The following is a 19,474-nucleotide window of genomic DNA, read 5'->3' as shown; positions in this document are numbered from 1 at the left end:
AACTCATCAGATCTCTTCACAAAGGCACTTCCTACGACAATATTCAGAAAGCACATATATAATATTGAGATGCGCAATCTACGAAATTTGTGAAGAATTGTTCATGGCAACATCAGGGGGAGTTTACGTGACTGCACTCTTTTTCCCTTACTATGGTTTTTATCCCAATGGGTTTTTCCTAGTAAGGTTTTTAACGAGGCAGTATAAAAACACGTATTGAAGACAATCATTATGATCATCATCACAAGGGGGAGTGTTGAAAATTAATATTTAAAATGTGTGTATTGAATATTTGAATGTTGAAAATAAAAGTTGTAAATATTGAAAATTAATGTGTGATGATGTAGGTAATGATGTATTTTATTTTTGGATTATTTGTAAAGAAATTCTATAAATAGGCTCACCATTTGTGAAGAAATTCACAATTGAGTAGAGAGAAAAATATTATAAAGTGTGTTGTTTGATAAATTTTGAGAGTTTGAGATTTTTACTTTTTATCATAAATTTTTACTTTTTCACAACAAGAACCAATATTTTATCAAACCCTGCATGAACAAGATATGTGTGCATTATTTTAAATATATATATATAATAATAATAATAATAATAATAATAATAATAATAAATAAATGATTATGATTGTGAAAGAGGCAAGACGAATGGGGGCATTCATATGTTTGTAAGGAGGGAAACATGGACACGTGATGGCAAATATATGCATTGATTCGCGTATGTACCCAGCCTACCTCTAATTACTTAAAATATCCGCTTTTCATTATATCAAACTTAATTTATGTCTTAAATAATTATTTTAAACTATGTCGTTTAGTTTAACGTTTTTCAATATCCAAATTGAACCGAGCTTCAATGCTTACCTTAACAAGTCGATCGAATTTGTGTGTGTGAGTCCTGTTTTGCAATAGAAGATACAAATTAAGATTGAAAAGGGGGATCAATTTCGCACACACACACATACTATTAATTAAACTTAGGTTATATATAAGAGTAGGTCTCTTGTGAGACGGTCTCACGAATCTTTATCTGTGAGACGGGTCAATCCTATCAATATTCACAATAAAAGGTAATATTTTTAATATAAAAATAATATTTTTTCATGGATGACCCAAATAAGATATCTGTCTCACAAAATACGATCTGTGAGACTGTCTCACACAAGTTTTTGCATATATATTATATAATAACCTATTTGATATGGCAAACTAAATTTATAGTGATGACCTCCTACTTCAACCAAACTAATGCAAATATTAACAAAAAGCACGGAAAATAACAACAATAAATTAGGGGAAAACTTATTCTTCTACTAATATAGCCGAAAATTTTACGGGCTTGGTTTGACAAGCCCAATTAAAGAGCTGAAGCCCAAAATGGGTACTTGTGGGCTGGAAAAGACCTCTACTGCCGTCGGGGATCCAGTTCTTGAAAGTTGAAAAGCTGACGTAACTTTTAAAGCAAAAATATGGTTTTAAAAACAGGAATTTTAAGAATCATTGCGATGGCAAATTTCTTAAAAACCGAGACCACTTTTGTGAAACGTGGGAATTCAATTAATCAACGGTCCTCGGTCGGTAAAAGAATCAATGAAAGATTCTTGCCTTTGAGTTTCTCTAAATTTCAGTAGTATTTTTACGGGGCAGGAAGAAAAACAATGGTTTGGGAAATTGTTCTGTGGGTGATTTTTGCAATCATGAATCTCGTCCTCTTAGGATTAAATTTCTACCAGGTATTGTGTTGCTTTTGCTTTTTTCTTGGCAGTATAGTTGAAGCCCTTTCGCTTTTATGTTTTTACTAGCAAGTTGTTTTCAAGGTTAGAAAATTATAATCTTGATTTGCTTGAGAACGTGATAAAGCATGCTCCTGTGTTCGTGTAAGAGGAATCCCACTTGTTCTTGAGCTGTTTCTTGATTAATTACGGCAATAAACTTTTGGTTTTTGTGGAGGGCTGTTGCTTGAGTTCTGATTTGAATTTCTTTCTAATCTACGATGATGATTTGTTTTTTTACCTTTCCTTGTGATTTTGCAAAAGATATTCCGGTTCACTATTTTAAAGCTTTTGTGCTTGTTTTATTTTGTTAGGGCTTCTTATTTGCAAGAAACTTATATATCCATACACTGACATTGTCTGTTTGAAAATATTGGACTAGTTAGAATTTTTTGATTCTCCGAAAGGGAATAAGTTCCTACTTTGCTTTGGATATAGAAGCAATTACAGTGCAAATTTTATAAAGATTTAATCTTCTTTTATCGCTTTTGTTTCAATGGGTGCACCCTTGGATAGGTAGACAAAGATGTATTTGGCAGACTATAGAAGTGTAGGCTATACAAGGGAAATGCTCTAATCATCGGCTACCATTTGCTTGATTGCTTGTTAAATTATGCTGGCCTCAATGTTCAGACCAAAACTCCATAGCGAGGTTGAAACAACATTTTGCTCTTCATAAAATTTGAAAGTAATTTTGAATTTATCATATCCAAATATGTAGTTGGGCTGCAATAGCTCAATTCTCCTATTAGTTAGAGAAATTCAAATACTAAGTGATTAGATTGAGATGGGTCAAAACAAACTCTGCAGAATAAAGTCTCAGAATATACTTCTTAGAACTGAAAATTTGTAGAGTACAAATAAGTGGATGATGAATCAGTAAATCATAACGTAAATAAGCAAAAAAAATTACAAAGGATTAAAAGTTGGTGAGATCCTCTTGCTCATTTCTACATCCAAAATGGAAGTTGTCTATTAAGAATCTTTGCTATACACCAATTTGTTAAGTCTTAGCCATCCTTCTAAAATTACAAGACCTGGTTACTAGCAACACTGAGACTCTTGACTACCACAATGCTGGAATTATGTCCCTAGACCCCTTAATTATTTTAGATACTGTGAGTCAAGAGTGAAGTTTCACTCTTTTAGTCATTGTGTATCAAACATTTGGATAAGTAATCCTAAAACCTCCTTGCTTAATAATTTAGATCGGTGTTGAGGAGTTGAAAGACACTAAATCTTGATAAATTATAAAGCTTATTTGTACAGCTGATACAACAGATATCTCAATAATGCAATGGACCTACAAAATTTGAACTATTTATATCTGTGCTTTCTGAAGTTTGCAATCTACTTGTCATTAAATCGTGGGTTTTTTAATTAAATATTATAAATTTAAAATAATTTATCAATGTATAATAAATAAAAAAGATTTACGTTTACATAACAAACCAATGAATGAATCCTCGGATTTCCCAAATGTTGGGTTCCACTTCTTTGTTGAACCGGTCTACACTTAAACCGTTCAACAAAAAAAATTTAAAAATAAATTTGTTTTGAAATCCGAACAATAATTGCTCAGATTTCAACATTTTAATTTTTTTATTAAAAATAAAGAGCCAAGCAATAATTGTTTGAATCAAAATTATAAAAAAAAATTAATTGAGTTGATCCGAATAATTTTAACTCTGATCCTAATGACGTTTTTAAAAAATAAATAGCCTCTTATTCGAGCAATTACATATCGTGTACTTCGACTTGCATTGTCGCACACCAATCAAATATCCTGGCACCAATTCTTTGAAACATCTATATTTATAGATGTCAATAAAATCCCATAAAAAATTCATTGATGTAATGATCAATTCAGAGCAATGATGGTCTAAACCCTTAAAAAAGTATAGATACGATTGATCAATATAAAGAATTGGTGCACTGGTATATTTGAATGTCGTGCAACACTACAAGTCAATCTACATCATATGGAATTGCTCGGATCCTATATATTTTTTTTAAAAAAAAAATTAGGATCCGAGTTATAATTATTTGGATCAACTCAGTTATTTTTAAAAAAATATTTTTGAGCTCAGATCTTAATTTTTAATCATAACAATAAAATTTTGAAATCCGAGCAATTATTGCTCAGATTTCAACACATACGTACTTTAAATAAAAAATTCTTTTTTGTTGAACGGGTTTACACTTAGATCGGTTCAACGAAGAAGTGAAACAATATTTGGGATATCCGATTAATCATTTCTCAGATTTAATATGATCCGAGTAATGATTCATCAGTTTGTTATATAAACGTAGATCCTCTCTGTTTGTTATAAATTGGTAAATTATTTTAAAATTTTATTTTTTAAAAAACCCTTGCATCATTGATTCTAAATTTCTTGAAATTCTGAAGTACAAAATTGAAGTTACCATGCCGGTGGTGGCAACTATACTAGTGCGTAGATACTGTTATCATCTTTGTCTTGAGCACATAAGTGCTTATTGGTGTTATCATTGACCGAGCTTTATTCTTACTAAACATTATATGTTATAACCACAAGTCCATGATAGTACATAGTCTATGCTATTCCTGTGCGAGGATTGTTTGTGCCCTAGAAAGCATGACTAAATATCTGGTGATGAAATTGAAGTATACTTGCTGGATGACTTCATATCCAAGTCCCTTGGATGTTAATATACAGTTTTGTTTGTATATGCTGAATGTTTGTGCTGATTGTCTACGCCGGATGTTTGTCCTGATTTATTTTATGCATATTATAAACAAAATGTTTGTAACCATTTCAATTATTACGAAATTATGTTCTAACAAATTATGATTTACTTTTGTTTCAGTTGGAGATAGACATTACTGTTACTAAAAAGTAAAGATTGTTGGTTGATGCAAAACAAAATGTTTTTGAATGAAAGATTGAGAATTATTCATGAATTAAATTGGTTACTTTTCTGCATCTATATTACGAATCCTCAAGTCATTCCGGAGATTTCTTGTGAAATCTTTACTTTAGTACATTGCTATCTTCCTGTCTAAACCTTAGTGTAAGCTTTCAATCTTGAGTAGTATTGAAAATATTTATATTTAAATCGTCTTTAATTTCCTTATTTGTAAACACCCTTTTGTTGTCTGTATATGTGTGATTACGTATATGTGTGATTACGACATGTCTGGACTTGTGTGCATCTCAACTTTCTATTTGGTTTTCTGTAGTTCATAGGTTTTTCGGATTTGGAGGCAGACTACTTGAATCCCTATGAATTATCATCTCGAATCAATTCTGTGATTGTTCCGGAGTATATGTTACATGGAGCATTCTGCATTCTGTTTCTCTTGACAGGGCATTGGATCATGTTCCTACTCACACTGCCTCCTGCTTGCTACAACCTGAAGCTGTAAGTTCTATCACATTACGTATGACTTTACTACCTTTCTCGCAACAACTTCCTAATTTATGATGAATTACTGTAGTCCATGTAAATCGGTTCGGTTGAATAGAGTCTTCAAGGAGCAAAAGTACATGACCAGATTAATGAACTTGCATAATCTTTTTGCGGGGCATGTTTTGTGAATCTTTCTGAACTCTTCAGTTTTAACATAGCAGGTACCTGTCACGGCAACATCTTATTGATGTGACCGAAGTTTTTAGAGTACTCAACGTTGAGAAGAAAATTCGGATCATCAAGCTTGGATTCTATGTTATTTTCTTTGCCATAGTCATTAGCAGGTTTGTCCAAGATTTTTTCCCTTGAATTCTTTGTGTTGTTTACTGGGATAAGAAACATTGGAAGAAATATTCTTCTCGTTGAATTAATATAAAATGAAAAGTTACGGACCTGTTTATAAAAGTCATATCCTATCAGTTAATCTGACTACAATCTTATTTTAAATTAAAAAGAAAGATAAATCCTTATCAAAGAATTAAAATTCTTATCCGATATTTAACACTTCCCCTCATACTAGAATGTATATGCTTATCATGCCCAGCTTAAAATCAATTCTTCAAATTAGCTCGAAATAGTGCCTTTGTTAAGATGTCTACCAATTGCAAACGAGTAGGAATGTGTAGCGCACTTGCCCAAGTCACTACTAAACAGATTAATAAATATGCAACATTAAACTTAATAACAACAATTAAACAACGGAAACCAAATACTTAATCATCTTACAACCCAAACGAAAACAGAACGATAACAGCAGTCTTATACATTAATACAACCATAATGAAAACATAATTTTGAACGAGAAAACGATAAACCACATAAAACTTCCTACTGAATCACCACCGAAAACTTAACTGCTCTAGCCACTGCCATGGTCGTCCGAACCGTCCAACCTAAGACATGCCCCGTGGAATGGGGTGCCCAAGATGAAAACAAGGACGTGAGCGACAATCGTCCAATACGAGAATGTACGAGTATACAAACAGATATGATGCATGCGAAATGCAATATGCTCGGATATCAAGTATCAAGTCAAGAATCTCATGCTCAATCTAGAAGGCACCTGAGTGTATAGTCTTTGATCTGTCCTAGGCATGTTTTGGCTCCCACACTCATTATCAAGACATGGACCTACAATGTCCAGGTCATCACAGTCCGCGGGTCCCGTCGAACACTGTAGCTCTCGATGCCCCATCGTCCACAATACGGAATAGGGCTGAGCGGCCCCAACAAACGAGGCATATCTCAAAATCAAGCTTAACATGATATGTCATGCATAATATGCCAAAGCAGTAAAACATGTATCATGCAACAGATAAATATGCAGCATATAAGTGTGTATACTATGCTTGAATATCTCAGTCAGTACACCACGTACCTCACTAAAACAATCTGACAGAAAACTCTGAACCTAGACAATACCAACATAATGAAATCACTATCAAACCAGAACCTGAATTACCAAACATGCTACAAAGTTCTTCCTAATAATCCTTAAATCACTATTTAAGGTTTTAGGATTATACATGCGTTCGTCGTCAGCCCACTGATGATGTCCCGATCTCAGTTCACCGACCCTTCCTCGAGTCGACACTAGCTCCGAAACTTCTCGACACCAAAGTGTCCTAGAAACTGGCTAGAAAACCCAAGGTATATGACTAGAAGTATCTCTGAAGATTGCGGTGTAGGAAACAAAAGAAATCAGCTTCCATTTATAGGCTGCATCCGGACTAGTTCAGAAAATCTGAATCAATCTTATCTGCCACATGTCAGAATCTCATTTGTCTAGTTGGATTTCTCGAGATAATGTAATCTGAAATAGATTGGGTTATCCTTTTTTAAATTCGGTGGATCTTAACAGCTTGATCCCGAATTATCCATTCTTAATTAACAACTCTTTAATTATCTTTTAATTTATACTTCATTCAAAATAAATATTCGGGTCATTACAGAATGTAGCTGAGATGCACAATATTCCCTTCAATCTTCTCGCTTATGAAATGTCGGTCTACCTCAACGTACTTGGTTCGATAATGATGAACTGGATTTTGGTTGATACTAATTGATTTTGGTTGTCACACATTAGTTCCATCGACTGATATCCTTTTAGTTGTAGTTCACCGAGTAGTCTTTGAATCCACATTCCTTCACATATTTCATGAGCTATAGCTCTAAATTCTGCTTCTGCACTACTGCATGCCACTACATACTACTTTTGAAATTGATGTGGGCGGCCCATCTCATTCAATCGCCTTTGATGATGGTTTGGCCCTTATATCTCATCGCTTGTGAAAAGTGCAAGAAACTTAATCATAATTTAGAAACTTGTTGGAGAATCCATGGCAAACTGGGAGATTGGATGCCTTTGCTAGAAAGACATGCTCACTCCGTTGCAACTGAGAGTTCTTCCTCTGATCATCCACCTTTTAATGTGGCTCAAATGGAGATTCTTCGAAAGCTACTCAATCAGGTTCATAACCCACCGAATCCATCTCTTATTGGCACTGAAACTCAACAACCACCCAAGAAGGTTCATTTTCTACTGCTTTTTCTTCCCAGTGAGATTTATCAACTTCATAGATCATTGACTCTGGCGCATCGGACCATATGACTGGAAATACTTCTCTTTTCCACTCATATGTTCCCTGTCAAAATATGCACATAGTCCGAATAGCGAATTGATCTCACTCCAAGGTGTTTGATTCTGGTTTGTTGCAGCTGTCTCACAATATTTGTTTGAAATCAGTCTTGTTTGTTCTTGATTTAACATGTAACTTGGCAAAATCTCACTAAATTTATTAACATAAAATGAATGATGAAGTCGAGAAATGGAGGGGTTCAATGTCATACCTCTAGTAGGATCCCTAATGTTGAAAAGATACATTCTTGCACAAAGATCAGCATTGCTAATCGTCATCTCCAAAGCCAAATCCTGAAAAACACACGAGTCAACCAAGAATTAGTTGTGCACCTCATATGAGCATTGAATTTACTAGTTCATCATAGAAGACTCATGACTCGTTTCTTGATGGGCTAAAGCCCGATTGGCCCAAAAATACAAAATCATATAATCAAATGGCTTCTTCTTGTCTTCTCTTTATAATTGATATATATCTCGTTTTTCTTTAAAACTCGAAACCGTAGCCCAAATGACTTCTTCTCTTAATCTTTACGCGCCTCGGCAGCTTTTCCTTGTCTTCTCTTTTAAGTTGATTTTGAATCTCGTTTTTCTCTAAAACTCAAAACCCTGACTCAAGTGGCTTCTTCTTGTCTTCTCTTTACACGCCTCCGCCGTCTAGACCTCTTGTTCGACCGCCTCGCACGTGGGATAGCTTAGGGCTGCCGGCCGCCTAAAGAGGCCGCCAGATGCAAAGGCGGTGGCGGTCGAGGGCGCCATTTAGAACACTGACCAAGACATAACCATATTATTTCCAGCATTCCATGCCTTGAATTTTGAATTAAAGGAATCTGGATGCTTCGATTCACGCGAAAGGAGTTCATCTTTACCTTTGCCACATATGAGCATCATGATGGACTGAGACCATTGAAAGTAATTTTACCCGTTTAATCTATGGTTGGTGGGGGAGGGAAGTGTTGTCGGTGATTAAAGTCGGCGCTGACAGTGAGTAGGATGAGACATCTGAGGAAGAAGAAGTCGCCATGCCGTATTTAGTCATGGGCTTTTTCCGCTATCTGATATCATGTCATTTACTGAGATAAGGAAAATCGGAAGAAATATTCTCCTCATTTAATTAATCTAAAATGAAATGTTACAACGGATTTGTGGAAGCGATATGCTATCGGTTACTCTAAATACAATCTTATTTTAAATATAAAAAATCTCTATCTAGGAATTAAAATACTTATATGATATTTAACACTTTGTTTGCCGGACTTCAGCATCAGCAATAGTACTTCATCATTACTCGATCGATCATTGGGAAGTTGTGACTTTTTTTGGGTCGCTTTTACGCTCTAAAATATTTTATGATTTGATTCATGATGTCGAATTCTAATTTGCAGGCTCGCGTTTTCTGCTATAAATGCTGTGTTTGGTGATGAAGATGATCTGCGTGGATTTAGTTTACATTGAATTTCAGGAAGCCAGTTGGCGATTGATTCAATTCTTCACACTTTCGTCCCGGAAAGATGTTGAGGCTCTGCATGATTTTTGTTCTCAAATCTTTGGTGTATGTTTTTTTATATTATTATTTCAAATATTTTGGTGTGTTGAGGAGTCGTACTTGTAGATTTTAGAACTCGTACATATTTTGCGATTTGTTGCCATTTTTAACTAGGTTTATTCTTTCATAAATCCATGTGTCTAAATCAATTAATCGGTGTTCAAATATGAGTTTGATAAGAGACATTTTGAATTTTGATTTTTTATGAGGATAATATATTTTAGTGGGTGAAATGCTTTCTCATTGTTTAGTAAATGAGTGAAAAATAAATAAAGAACATTAGATTTCATTTGACAAATATCATTCGTCTTCTGGGGCGGGCGAATCCAGGATTATAAGTTTGGGGGGTCGACTCACCCCAACCCACGCATACAAAAATAGGAAAATAATTATTATATGTTTGCATATAAATTTCAATAATAAGAATACAATAATTAAAAAAATAAACATAATATTTAAAAGTAATATAACAGACAACGCCTAAGAAAAATAGAACACGGACCACATATATAAACCTTGAAAGCCTTTAATCATTAGACTAATTATAGATACTTCATATTTTTTAAAAGTCAAATTATATATATACTAAATAATAAAATATATGTATATAGGTGAATCCGCCACTGTTCGTCTTCAACTTCACTTCAATCGAACTTTCTTCTTCTATACTACAAATTTGTTAGAAAAAATGAGTTTTGTACTCAATTAGAATCGGTAAAATAATTTGAACGAGCTACGTAGCAAACAGAATTATTCTCGATTACCAATTAGGGTGAATGAGAAATTAATTGAGTTCAAATTTTATCAAATGAAAAGATTGAATCGAAAAGTCACCAAAACATCGGAAGGACGTGTTTTGTCGCAATATCATTATATTGAGAAAATATTGGAAAAATATAATGCGAATGATATGTCCTTGATCAAAACACCCGTAGATCCAAGTTTGCATCTTTCCAAAAATAAAGGTGAACCCATATCTCAATTAGAGTATTCGAAGATCATAGGCAGTCTGATGTATCTCATGAACTGCACACGTCCAGATATTGCTTATGCTGTAAACAAACTCAGCAGATTTACAAGTAATCCTAGCAATGATCATTGGAAGGCATTAATAAGGGTACTTAAATATTTAAGATACACCTTAAACTATGGATTACAATATACGAGATATCCCGCGGTCCTAGAAGGTTATAGTGACGCAAATTGGATATCTGACACAAATGATTCATAATCCACAAGTGGTTACGTATTTACCATTGGTGGTGGGACTATATCATGGAAGTCTTCTAAGTAAACTTGCATTGCTCGATCCACAATGGAATCGGAATTTATAGCTTTAGACAAAGCTGGAGAAGAAGCCGAGTGGCTTTGAAATTTCTTAGAAGAAATCCCTTGTTGGAATAAGCCAGTGTCCTCAATAATAATTCATTGTGATAGTCAATCAGCAATTGGAAGGGCACAAAACACTATATATAATGGTAAGTCTAGACAGATCCGTCGTAGACATAATACCATACTGACAATTGATATCTAATGGCATTATCTCCATTGATTATGTAAAATCAAAGGAGAATCTAGCGGATCCACTTACAAAAGGTATACCAAGAGATCAAATGAATTGTCTATCAAGAGGAATGAGACTAAAACCTCGAAATTAAATCTTGTAGTGGATACCCAACCTAGTTGACTGGAGATCCTAAGATCTAGGTTCAAAAGGGACAACTAAATTACAAGATTGGTAGAAACACCTTAGAGAAATCTCCTACCTATTCCTATGATAAGAGGTGTTGCCCACAAAGGGGTATGAGGCTAGGTTTTACCTTTAATGATTCCTAAGATATACTAATACGTATGTTGGAGTATAGTGGGATACTCTCCTAGGAGATCACCGGCGTAAGTGCGAAGAGTGGCCGCTTCAATATGAAAAGCACTCGCGAAACCAAGAGGTGTCCATGGCCGAAATGGACTCAACAGTGAGAACATAATGAAATGTTAGAAATGTTATTGTGTAAATATAATTGTCTTGGTTTACACAAAACGGCGAATAGTTCAAGGCATCACGTCCACTAATTGCCAAGTAAATCCGATTATATCTTACTAAGGAAGGTTCAAAGCCAAAAGCTACCTATCCTGATGCAATAATATTTCGCTAGAACGCTATTTGTCGAGTCAGCATTGTCACATGCATTAATTTTCATTCATGCGGGGGATTGTTAGAAAAAATGAGTTCTGTACTCATTTAGAATCGGTAAAATAATTTGAACGAGCTACGTAGCAAACGGAATTATTTTCGATTACCAATTAGGGTGAATGAGAAATTAATTGAGTTCAAATTTTATCAAATGAAAAGATTGAATCGAAAATATTATATATATATATATAATATTATATATTATAATATTGTAATATATTATTATATTGTAGTATTATATATATATATATATATATATATATATATATATATATATATATATATATAATTTAAAAAAGGGACTTGAAAAATATTGAAATCACACGGCCAAATGGCCGTGTGACTTCGTGAATATGGCGCCTCTTCACTTTGGTCTTGGCCGAATGGCCAAGATGGTTTTGATTCAAATTTTGAAGTGATGTGATGAAGTGATGCATTATTTCATGAAGGTTTTTCATTTTCTATAAACAGCACATCCCTCATTTGCATTCATTGCTCATTTTCTCTTCTTCCTTTCTCTCTTTAATTTAGTTCTATATGCGAATTTTAAGCACTAGTGCTTAAAGTTCAAATTTTCAAGATATAAAGTCTTGAGTTTGAATCTTCTAAGCTTATATGCTTAATTCGAACTTTGGAATTAAATTTGAGAGTTGTCTTCTAGTTTTGAGTTTTTTAAGCATTTGCGCTTAAATCCAAGTTTTGCTAGATTTAAACTCTTGGAATTGGATTTTTAAGTTTAACGCTTAGAATTCAAAATTAGAAAGTTTGCATACCATATTGATAGCGTTCTAAACATCTCAAGATCGTGTGGCTTTAAAATTTGTAGTGCTACTATTTTAAAGCCGTAGTCGTTGTATCTTGGGAAACGAATTGCCCACAACCGTGAGCATCGGGGCGGGGCAATATCGTTTTAAGGAAAAAGAGTCAAACTCTTGCCTCGACTATTTTTCTCCTAGCCATTTGGTTTACCCATTTCTATCCCGAGATTTCCCAAGCAAAAAGAATATCATACCAACAATCTTAAAACGATATTAGAACCAAAATGGCCTCAACAAGTACGACGACTCCAACTGTCCATCATGGAGAAAAACCTGAAAAGTTCCATGGTACTGATTTCAAGCGATGACAACAAAAAATGCTTTTCTACTTGACCACCTTGGCTTTGGCAAAATTCCTAAAAGAAGATCCGCCTACTGTTGACGAAGAAGAACAAGATACTCAAAAGAGGGCAGTCGTTGATGCAAGGAATCATAGCGACTTTCTATGCAAAAACTATATCTTGAATGGACTAGACAATGCACTCTACAACGTGTATTGTCAAGTGCAAACGGCAAAGGAATTATGGGAGTCACTTGAGAAAAAATATAGATCTGAGGATGCCGGCTTGAAGAAATTCATTGTCGGACGATTCTTGGATTTCAAGATGATTGAGTCCAAACCGATTATGGCCCAAGTGCAAGAGTTACAAGTAATTCTGTAAGAAATTCATTCGGAAGGAATGAACCTTAGTGATTCATTCCAAGTGGCGGCCATGATTGAAAAGTTGCCTCCTATGTTGAAAGATTTTAAGAATTATCTCAAGCATAAACGCAAAGAGATGAATCTTGAAGACTTGATTGTGCGCCTAAGAATTGAGGAGGACAACAGGGCATCCGAAAGGAAGGTCGGAAAGGGCAATTTTGATGCGAGAGCAAATTTGGTGGAACAAAACTCTAGCAAGAAGAGAAAGCACCAAGGAAATGGTCCAAAGAAAGGAAAGGCCAAAAAGTTTAAAGGAAATTGCTATAATTGTGGCAAGCCTAACCATTTGGCACGAGATTGCCGAAAAAGGAAATGTAATCAAAAGAAGTCAAGGGACCAAGTGAACATCACCGAAGATGAGAAATTTTCAAATGACATGTCGTATCTCATGCTTTCCGCTGTTGTGTTTGAAGCCAATCTAGTGGACAATCCAAAAGAATGGTTCATCGACAGAGGAGCAACAAGACATGTTTGCGCCGAAAAGGAAATGTTCTCTACCTATACCCCGATTAGTGGACGACAACTCTTCATGGGTAACTCTACTACGTCAAAAATTGTGGCACTTGGAAAGGTGGTGCTCAAGATGACATCCGGCAAGGAACTAACGCTTATTGATGTGCTACATGTTCCGGACATCCGAAAGAACCTCGTGTCGGGATCAGCACTTGTCAAGGCTGGATTTAGACTAGTGTTTCATTCTAGAAAATTTGTACTATCTAAGAATGATATGTTTGAAGGAAAAGACTATCTAGAAAAGAGCCTTTTCAAACTGAATGCGATGAATGTACTTCGTAACATTGAATGCAATAAAAGTACCAATTCTATTTACTTGGTTGAGTCGTGTGATTTATGGCATGATCGTTTGGGTCATGTAAGTTATAATTCACTACGTAAGCTAGTAAATTTAAATTTATTGCCTTCAATTGACGTAAACAAAAAACACAAATGTGAGATTTGTGTAGAGGCAAAATTTACAAAGGCCTCGTTTCCACCCGTGGAAAGAAATACAACACCTATAGAGTTAATTCACACTGATTTATGTGATTTGAAGTTTGTGCAAACTAGAGGAGGAAAAAAGTATTTCATTACTTTCATTGATGATTGCACAAGGTACTGCTATGTCTATTTGCTATGTAGCAAAGATGAGGCTCTTGAAGTCTTTAAACACTATAAGAATGAGGTTGAAAACCAATTGACTAAACGAATATTCGTAGTGATAGAGGTGGAGAATATGGAGCACCATTTGACGAATTTTGTTGCGAAAGTGGCATTATTCATCAAACTACTGCGCCATATTCACCACAATCAAATGGTATTGCTGAAAGAAAAAATCGCACTCTTAAAGAAATGATGAACACAATGTTATTGAGTTCAGGATTACCCCAAAACTTGTGGGGGGAAGCAATCCTTTCAGCCAACTATATTCTTAATAAAATACCACACAAAGTTAAGGACGAAACTCCTTACGAATTATGGAAAGGCCACAAGCCTTCCTACAAATATTTAAAAGTGTGGGGGTGTTTGGCAAAAGTTGAAGTGCCAAAACCAAAACAAGTAAAAATTGGACCTAAGACAATAGATTGCATATTTATTGGATATGCAAATAGTAGTAGTGCATATCGATTTTTGGTACATAAATCTGAAATAAGCGATGTGCACGAAGGAACAATTATTGAATCAAGGAATGTTGTCTTCTTTGAAACAACATTTCCTTGTAAAGAAAATAAAGAAATAAGTTCTCGAAAAAGGACTTATGAAACTACGAGCGGTGGAGTTCAAGAAGAACAACTAGAACCACGACGTAGTAAGAGGGCTAAAACAACAAAGACTTTTGGCCCTGATTTTCTAACTTATATGTTGGAAAATGAACCAAGGACAGTTAGTGAAGCACTATCAAGTCAAAAGCTACCTATCCTGATGCAATAATATTTCGCTAGAACGCTATTTGTCGAATCAGCATTGTCACATGCATTAATTTTCATTCATGCGGGGGATTGTTAGAAAAAATGAGTTATATACTCATTTAGAATCGGTAAAATTATTTGAACGAGCTACGTAGCAAACGGAATTATTCTCGATTACCAATTAGGGTGAATGAGAAATTAATTGAGTTCAAATTTTATCAAATGAAAAGATTGAATCGAAAAGATTATATATTTATAATATTATATATTATAATATTGTAATATATTATTATATTGTAATATTATAATATATATATATATATATATATATATATATATATATATATATATATAGATATATATAATTAAAAAAATTGAAATCACACGGCCAAATGGCCGTGTGACTTCGTGAATATGGCGCCTCTTCACTTTGGTCTTGGCCGAATGGCCAAGATGGTTTTGATTCAAATTTTGAAGTGATGTGATGAAGTGATGCATTATTTCATGAATGTTTTTCATTTTCTATAAATAGCACATCCTCATTTGCATTTATTGCTCATTTTCTCTTCTTCCTTTCTCTCTTTAATTTAGTTCTATATGCGAATTTTAAGCACTAGCGCTTAAAGTTCAAATTTTCAAGATATAAAATCTTGAGTTTGAATTTTCTAAGTTTATACGCTTAATTCGAACTTTGGAATTAAATTTGAGAGTTGTCTTCTAGTTTTGAGTTTTTTAAACATTTGCGCTTAAATCCAAGTTTTGCAAGATTTAAACTCTTGGAATTGGATTTTTAAGTTTAACGCTTAGAATTCAAAATTAGAAAGTTTGCATACCACATTGATAGCGTTCTAAACATCTCAAGATCGTGTGGCTTTAAAATTTGTAGTGCTACTATTTTAAAGCCGTAGTTGTTGTATCTTGGGAAACGAATTGCCAACAACCGTGAGCATCGGGGCGGGGCAATATCGTTTTAAGGAAAAAGAGTCAAACTCTTGCCTTGACTATTTTTCTCCTAGCCATTTGGTTCACTCATTTCTATCCCGAGATTTCCCAAGCAAAAAGAATACCATACCAACAAAATTGTTATCTTCCGAGAACGTCACATTTGTATATCGATGAATGAATTACAGAACTTTGAATGTGTATGCACACTTACAAATTGACACTCTCAAAATCAGAATGAATGTAATGATATTAAAACCTTGTTGCATCAAGTTGTTTTGACAAATATTGAACAATATGTGGGGTGTATTCAATTCAGAGTTTTGATGACTTTTAATGACTTTTTTAAATGATAGACTTTTATGGATTTGATAAATTTTTATTGACTTTTATGGAATCTCACAGATTTATAAACAGATTTATGTGGATTTATGTAGACTTTTTTGCAAGATTTTTATAGACTTTTGTAGATTTTTTTTATAGAATTTTATAAATTTTGTACTTAACTATAACATGTGATTTTTTATTAATTTTTTTGAACCAATAATTAATTGACATATATAACATATTCAATTTGAAATTATTTTTAATATTTATATTAATAAATAAATTTACTTATTTAAAAGTTAAATCGTTTAATCCTTACATGTATATATATGTGGGTTTATATGCATGTTTGTAAATTTTTTAAAATACATCAATTGATTAACATGTAATCTTATTTTTAAATTGATAATATAAATGTAAAAATAATATTATTTATTATTGTGTGAATATAATTTTGTATAAAAATATCATAGCTTACATATTAATTAAAAATACGAAAATGAATTTAAAAAATCATTGTTGTTACGAAACTATTCAAGTATTAAGAATTAAACAACATTTTTTTGATCATCTTTTATTATTATTGAATATTACATTAATTTGTATAAATCATAAATTAAAAATCACAAAATCAATTCTATAATTCAAAATTTCCCCGTGTTATTAAAATAAAAAATTATTAAATGAACAATCAGCCAAAAAATGAAAATTTGAAAAAGAAAGATGAAAATATATATAGAGATACACTTCGAAAATTTGAGAGAGTAATAGAAATAGATTAGAGGAAAGAAGATATGAAGATATGTGATGTGAAGCGACAGAGAGAGAGTTAGAAGTTTTAAAAATCCATTCAAATCTTTGGGGGAACCAAATACAATTTTTTACAATTTGTAGTTGTACCTTAGGCTTTAATGTTTGTATGTCAATGAATTCCATGGAGTTATTAAAAGTCCATGGAAAATTTGAATACCTGTAGACTTTTATAGAGTTTATAAAATTCAATGTTGAATACCACTTGACTTTTTAAAACTCCATGAATGTCTATTTTGAATACCACAAGACTCCTATAGAATATGCAAAAGTCTTGATTGAATATCTCTAGATTTTTAAAATCTACAAAAGTCATTAAAAGTCAAAAAATTTCCCACATTGAATAACCCCCCTATATGTTTTTTTCTCTTTCAAGTCGTGCAAACTCCAACCGATACTTTCACAATATTATAAAGGCTTTAACATGCATGTATCTTCACGAAATCTCATCCGCATAAACAAATTTTGTTTTTATCTTATCATTGTCGAGCTACAGTTCGAAATATTAGCAACACAAACTTACAGATATTTTCAATATATATTCATTGATCTTATCAAAACGAACACATATCTTTTCTTAAAACAGGAAATATGTTAATCAAGATAATCAAAATCAAATCTCAAGATTTGACAAGAAAAAATATACAATGTATTCAAATATATAATGAGATGAGACCGAACTTTAGCTATAATGATCTCACCTTGTTTTCTCTTTGTATTGACTCAGGTTCGAGTCCTCCCACTCTTAAAATAAGATTTCAAAATACCTATGTCTATATATATATATATATATATATATATATATATATATATATATATATATATATATATATTTTCTTTATAAATATACCAGTTTTAATTGTGTTTTTACCAAATCATCCTTCCTATTTTAATTGTTAATATTCCAACACTTTTAAGTCTTATTAATTATAACTATTAATTATTAAGTAATAACTGTTATTATTAATTATTAACTATTAATTTTTTATCAGGCATGTTGCAATTGTTAATATTCCAACACTTTAAGTATAAGTATTATTAATTATTAATATTAATTATTAATTGTTACCTATTATTATTAATTACTAACTAATATTCCAACACATTAAGTATTATTAATTATTACTATTAATTATTAAATATTAACTATTAATTATTAATTTTTTATCCGCTTTGTTGCAATTGTTAATATTCCAACACTTTAAGTATTATTAATTATTAATATTAATTATTAACTATTAACTATTAACTATTAACTATTATTATTAATAATTAACTATTGATTATTAGTTTTTTAACCGGCTTGGGGTGCACTTTAAGTTTTAATGGCTAATACTTAATATTCCAACACTTTAAGTATTATTAATTATTAACTATTATTATTAATTATTAGCTATTAATTTTTTATCCGGCTTGTTGCACTTTCAGTATAATTATTTATTACTTATTAATTGTGTTTTTACTTTAAGTAATATTAATTATTAATATTAATTATTAACTATTAATTATTACTTTTTTAACCAGCTTGTCAGACTTTAAGTTTTAATTGTTAATATTCCAACACTTTAAGTATTATTAATTATTACTATTAACTATTATTATTACGATTTTTAAGCCTTAGTCGGTGGCCCTCGCCGAACTTGGAGCGATTGCTGCTGGGATAAGGGTGCTGCAGGAGCATAATATTCTCATTAATCACATTAACTCGGCTTTTCTTCTAGCGGTGCAAGCAGTCATGTGTCCAGAGGAAGATCCGAGTTATGTTGGATCTTGCGCGGAGGATATTAGACGACTTCTTGAGCAAAATGTCATTCGACAGCTTTTTCATGTTAGGCGATCTTCCAATACGATTGCACATGCTCAAGCTTCTTTTGCTATTTTTCTCCCGATCCTTTTGTTTGGAAGAATGGGAGTTTTCCTTATTGGTTAGTAAAATTTGTAAATCCAGACTTTGTCCTCTCTTAATAAATTTGCAAGTTTTCCTAAAAAAACTATTATTAATTATTAACTATTAATTATTAATTTTTTATCCGGCTTGTTGCACTTTCAGTATAATTATTTATTACTATTAATTTAAGTATTAATTGTGTTTTTACCTCATCGCTCTTCCAATTTTAATTGTTGATATTCCAACACTTTAAGTATTATTAATTATTAATATTAACTATTATTATTAATTAATAACTATTTGTCTATCACCACTAATTATGAATTTAATTTCCTCATATCTTGAGACTACTCTATCTCTTTTTTCTAAAAATCTATCACTTGTTTTTCAAAAAAATATTAAAAACAGGTTGGACGCAGAAGAGAGACGCGAAAACCTAATTACTATTTGGATGAAGAAAATGTTTGTTGA

At 32.6% G+C, this 19,474-nt stretch overlaps 1 protein-coding gene and 1 long non-coding RNA gene across 2 annotated transcripts; both read left to right on the top strand.

Moving 5' to 3' along the window:
- The first annotated feature begins 1,484 nt into the window (after positions 1 to 1,484).
- Positions 1,485 to 9,615, top strand: LOC140839560 (protein cornichon homolog 1). Its single transcript, XM_073206361.1, has 4 exons — positions 1,485 to 1,744; positions 5,007 to 5,188; positions 5,398 to 5,520; positions 9,260 to 9,615. The coding sequence occupies exons 1-4, from the start codon at positions 1,670 to 1,672 to the stop codon at positions 9,327 to 9,329; spliced, it is 450 nt and encodes a 149-aa protein (XP_073062462.1). The 5' UTR covers positions 1,485 to 1,669; the 3' UTR covers positions 9,330 to 9,615.
- Positions 5,530 to 8,689, top strand: LOC140839561 (uncharacterized). The gene is made up of 2 exons (XR_012119757.1): positions 5,530 to 6,713; positions 6,755 to 8,689. It is a non-coding gene; the product is annotated as an uncharacterized lncRNA (long non-coding RNA).
- Positions 9,616 to 19,474: the final 9,859 nt, after the last annotated feature.

Source organism: Primulina eburnea, chromosome 8, assembly GCF_022965805.1.
Source record: "Primulina eburnea isolate SZY01 chromosome 8, ASM2296580v1, whole genome shotgun sequence".
In the NCBI taxonomy this organism is placed as follows: Eukaryota; Viridiplantae; Streptophyta; class Magnoliopsida; order Lamiales; family Gesneriaceae; genus Primulina; species Primulina eburnea.
This window is presented reverse-complemented; position numbering and strand designations above follow the sequence as displayed.

Coding starts and splice junctions, on each gene's coding strand:
- LOC140839560 (XM_073206361.1), top strand. CDS start 1,670: ATGGTTTGGGAAATTGTTCTGTGGGTGATTTTTGCAATCATGAATCTC. Junction 1,745..5,006: donor TAGGATTAAATTTCTACCAG/GTATTGTGTTGC, acceptor GGTTTTCTGTAG/TTCATAGGTTTTTCGGATTT. Junction 5,521..9,259: donor TTTGCCATAGTCATTAGCAG/GTTTGTCCAAGA, acceptor TCTAATTTGCAG/GCTCGCGTTTTCTGCTATAA.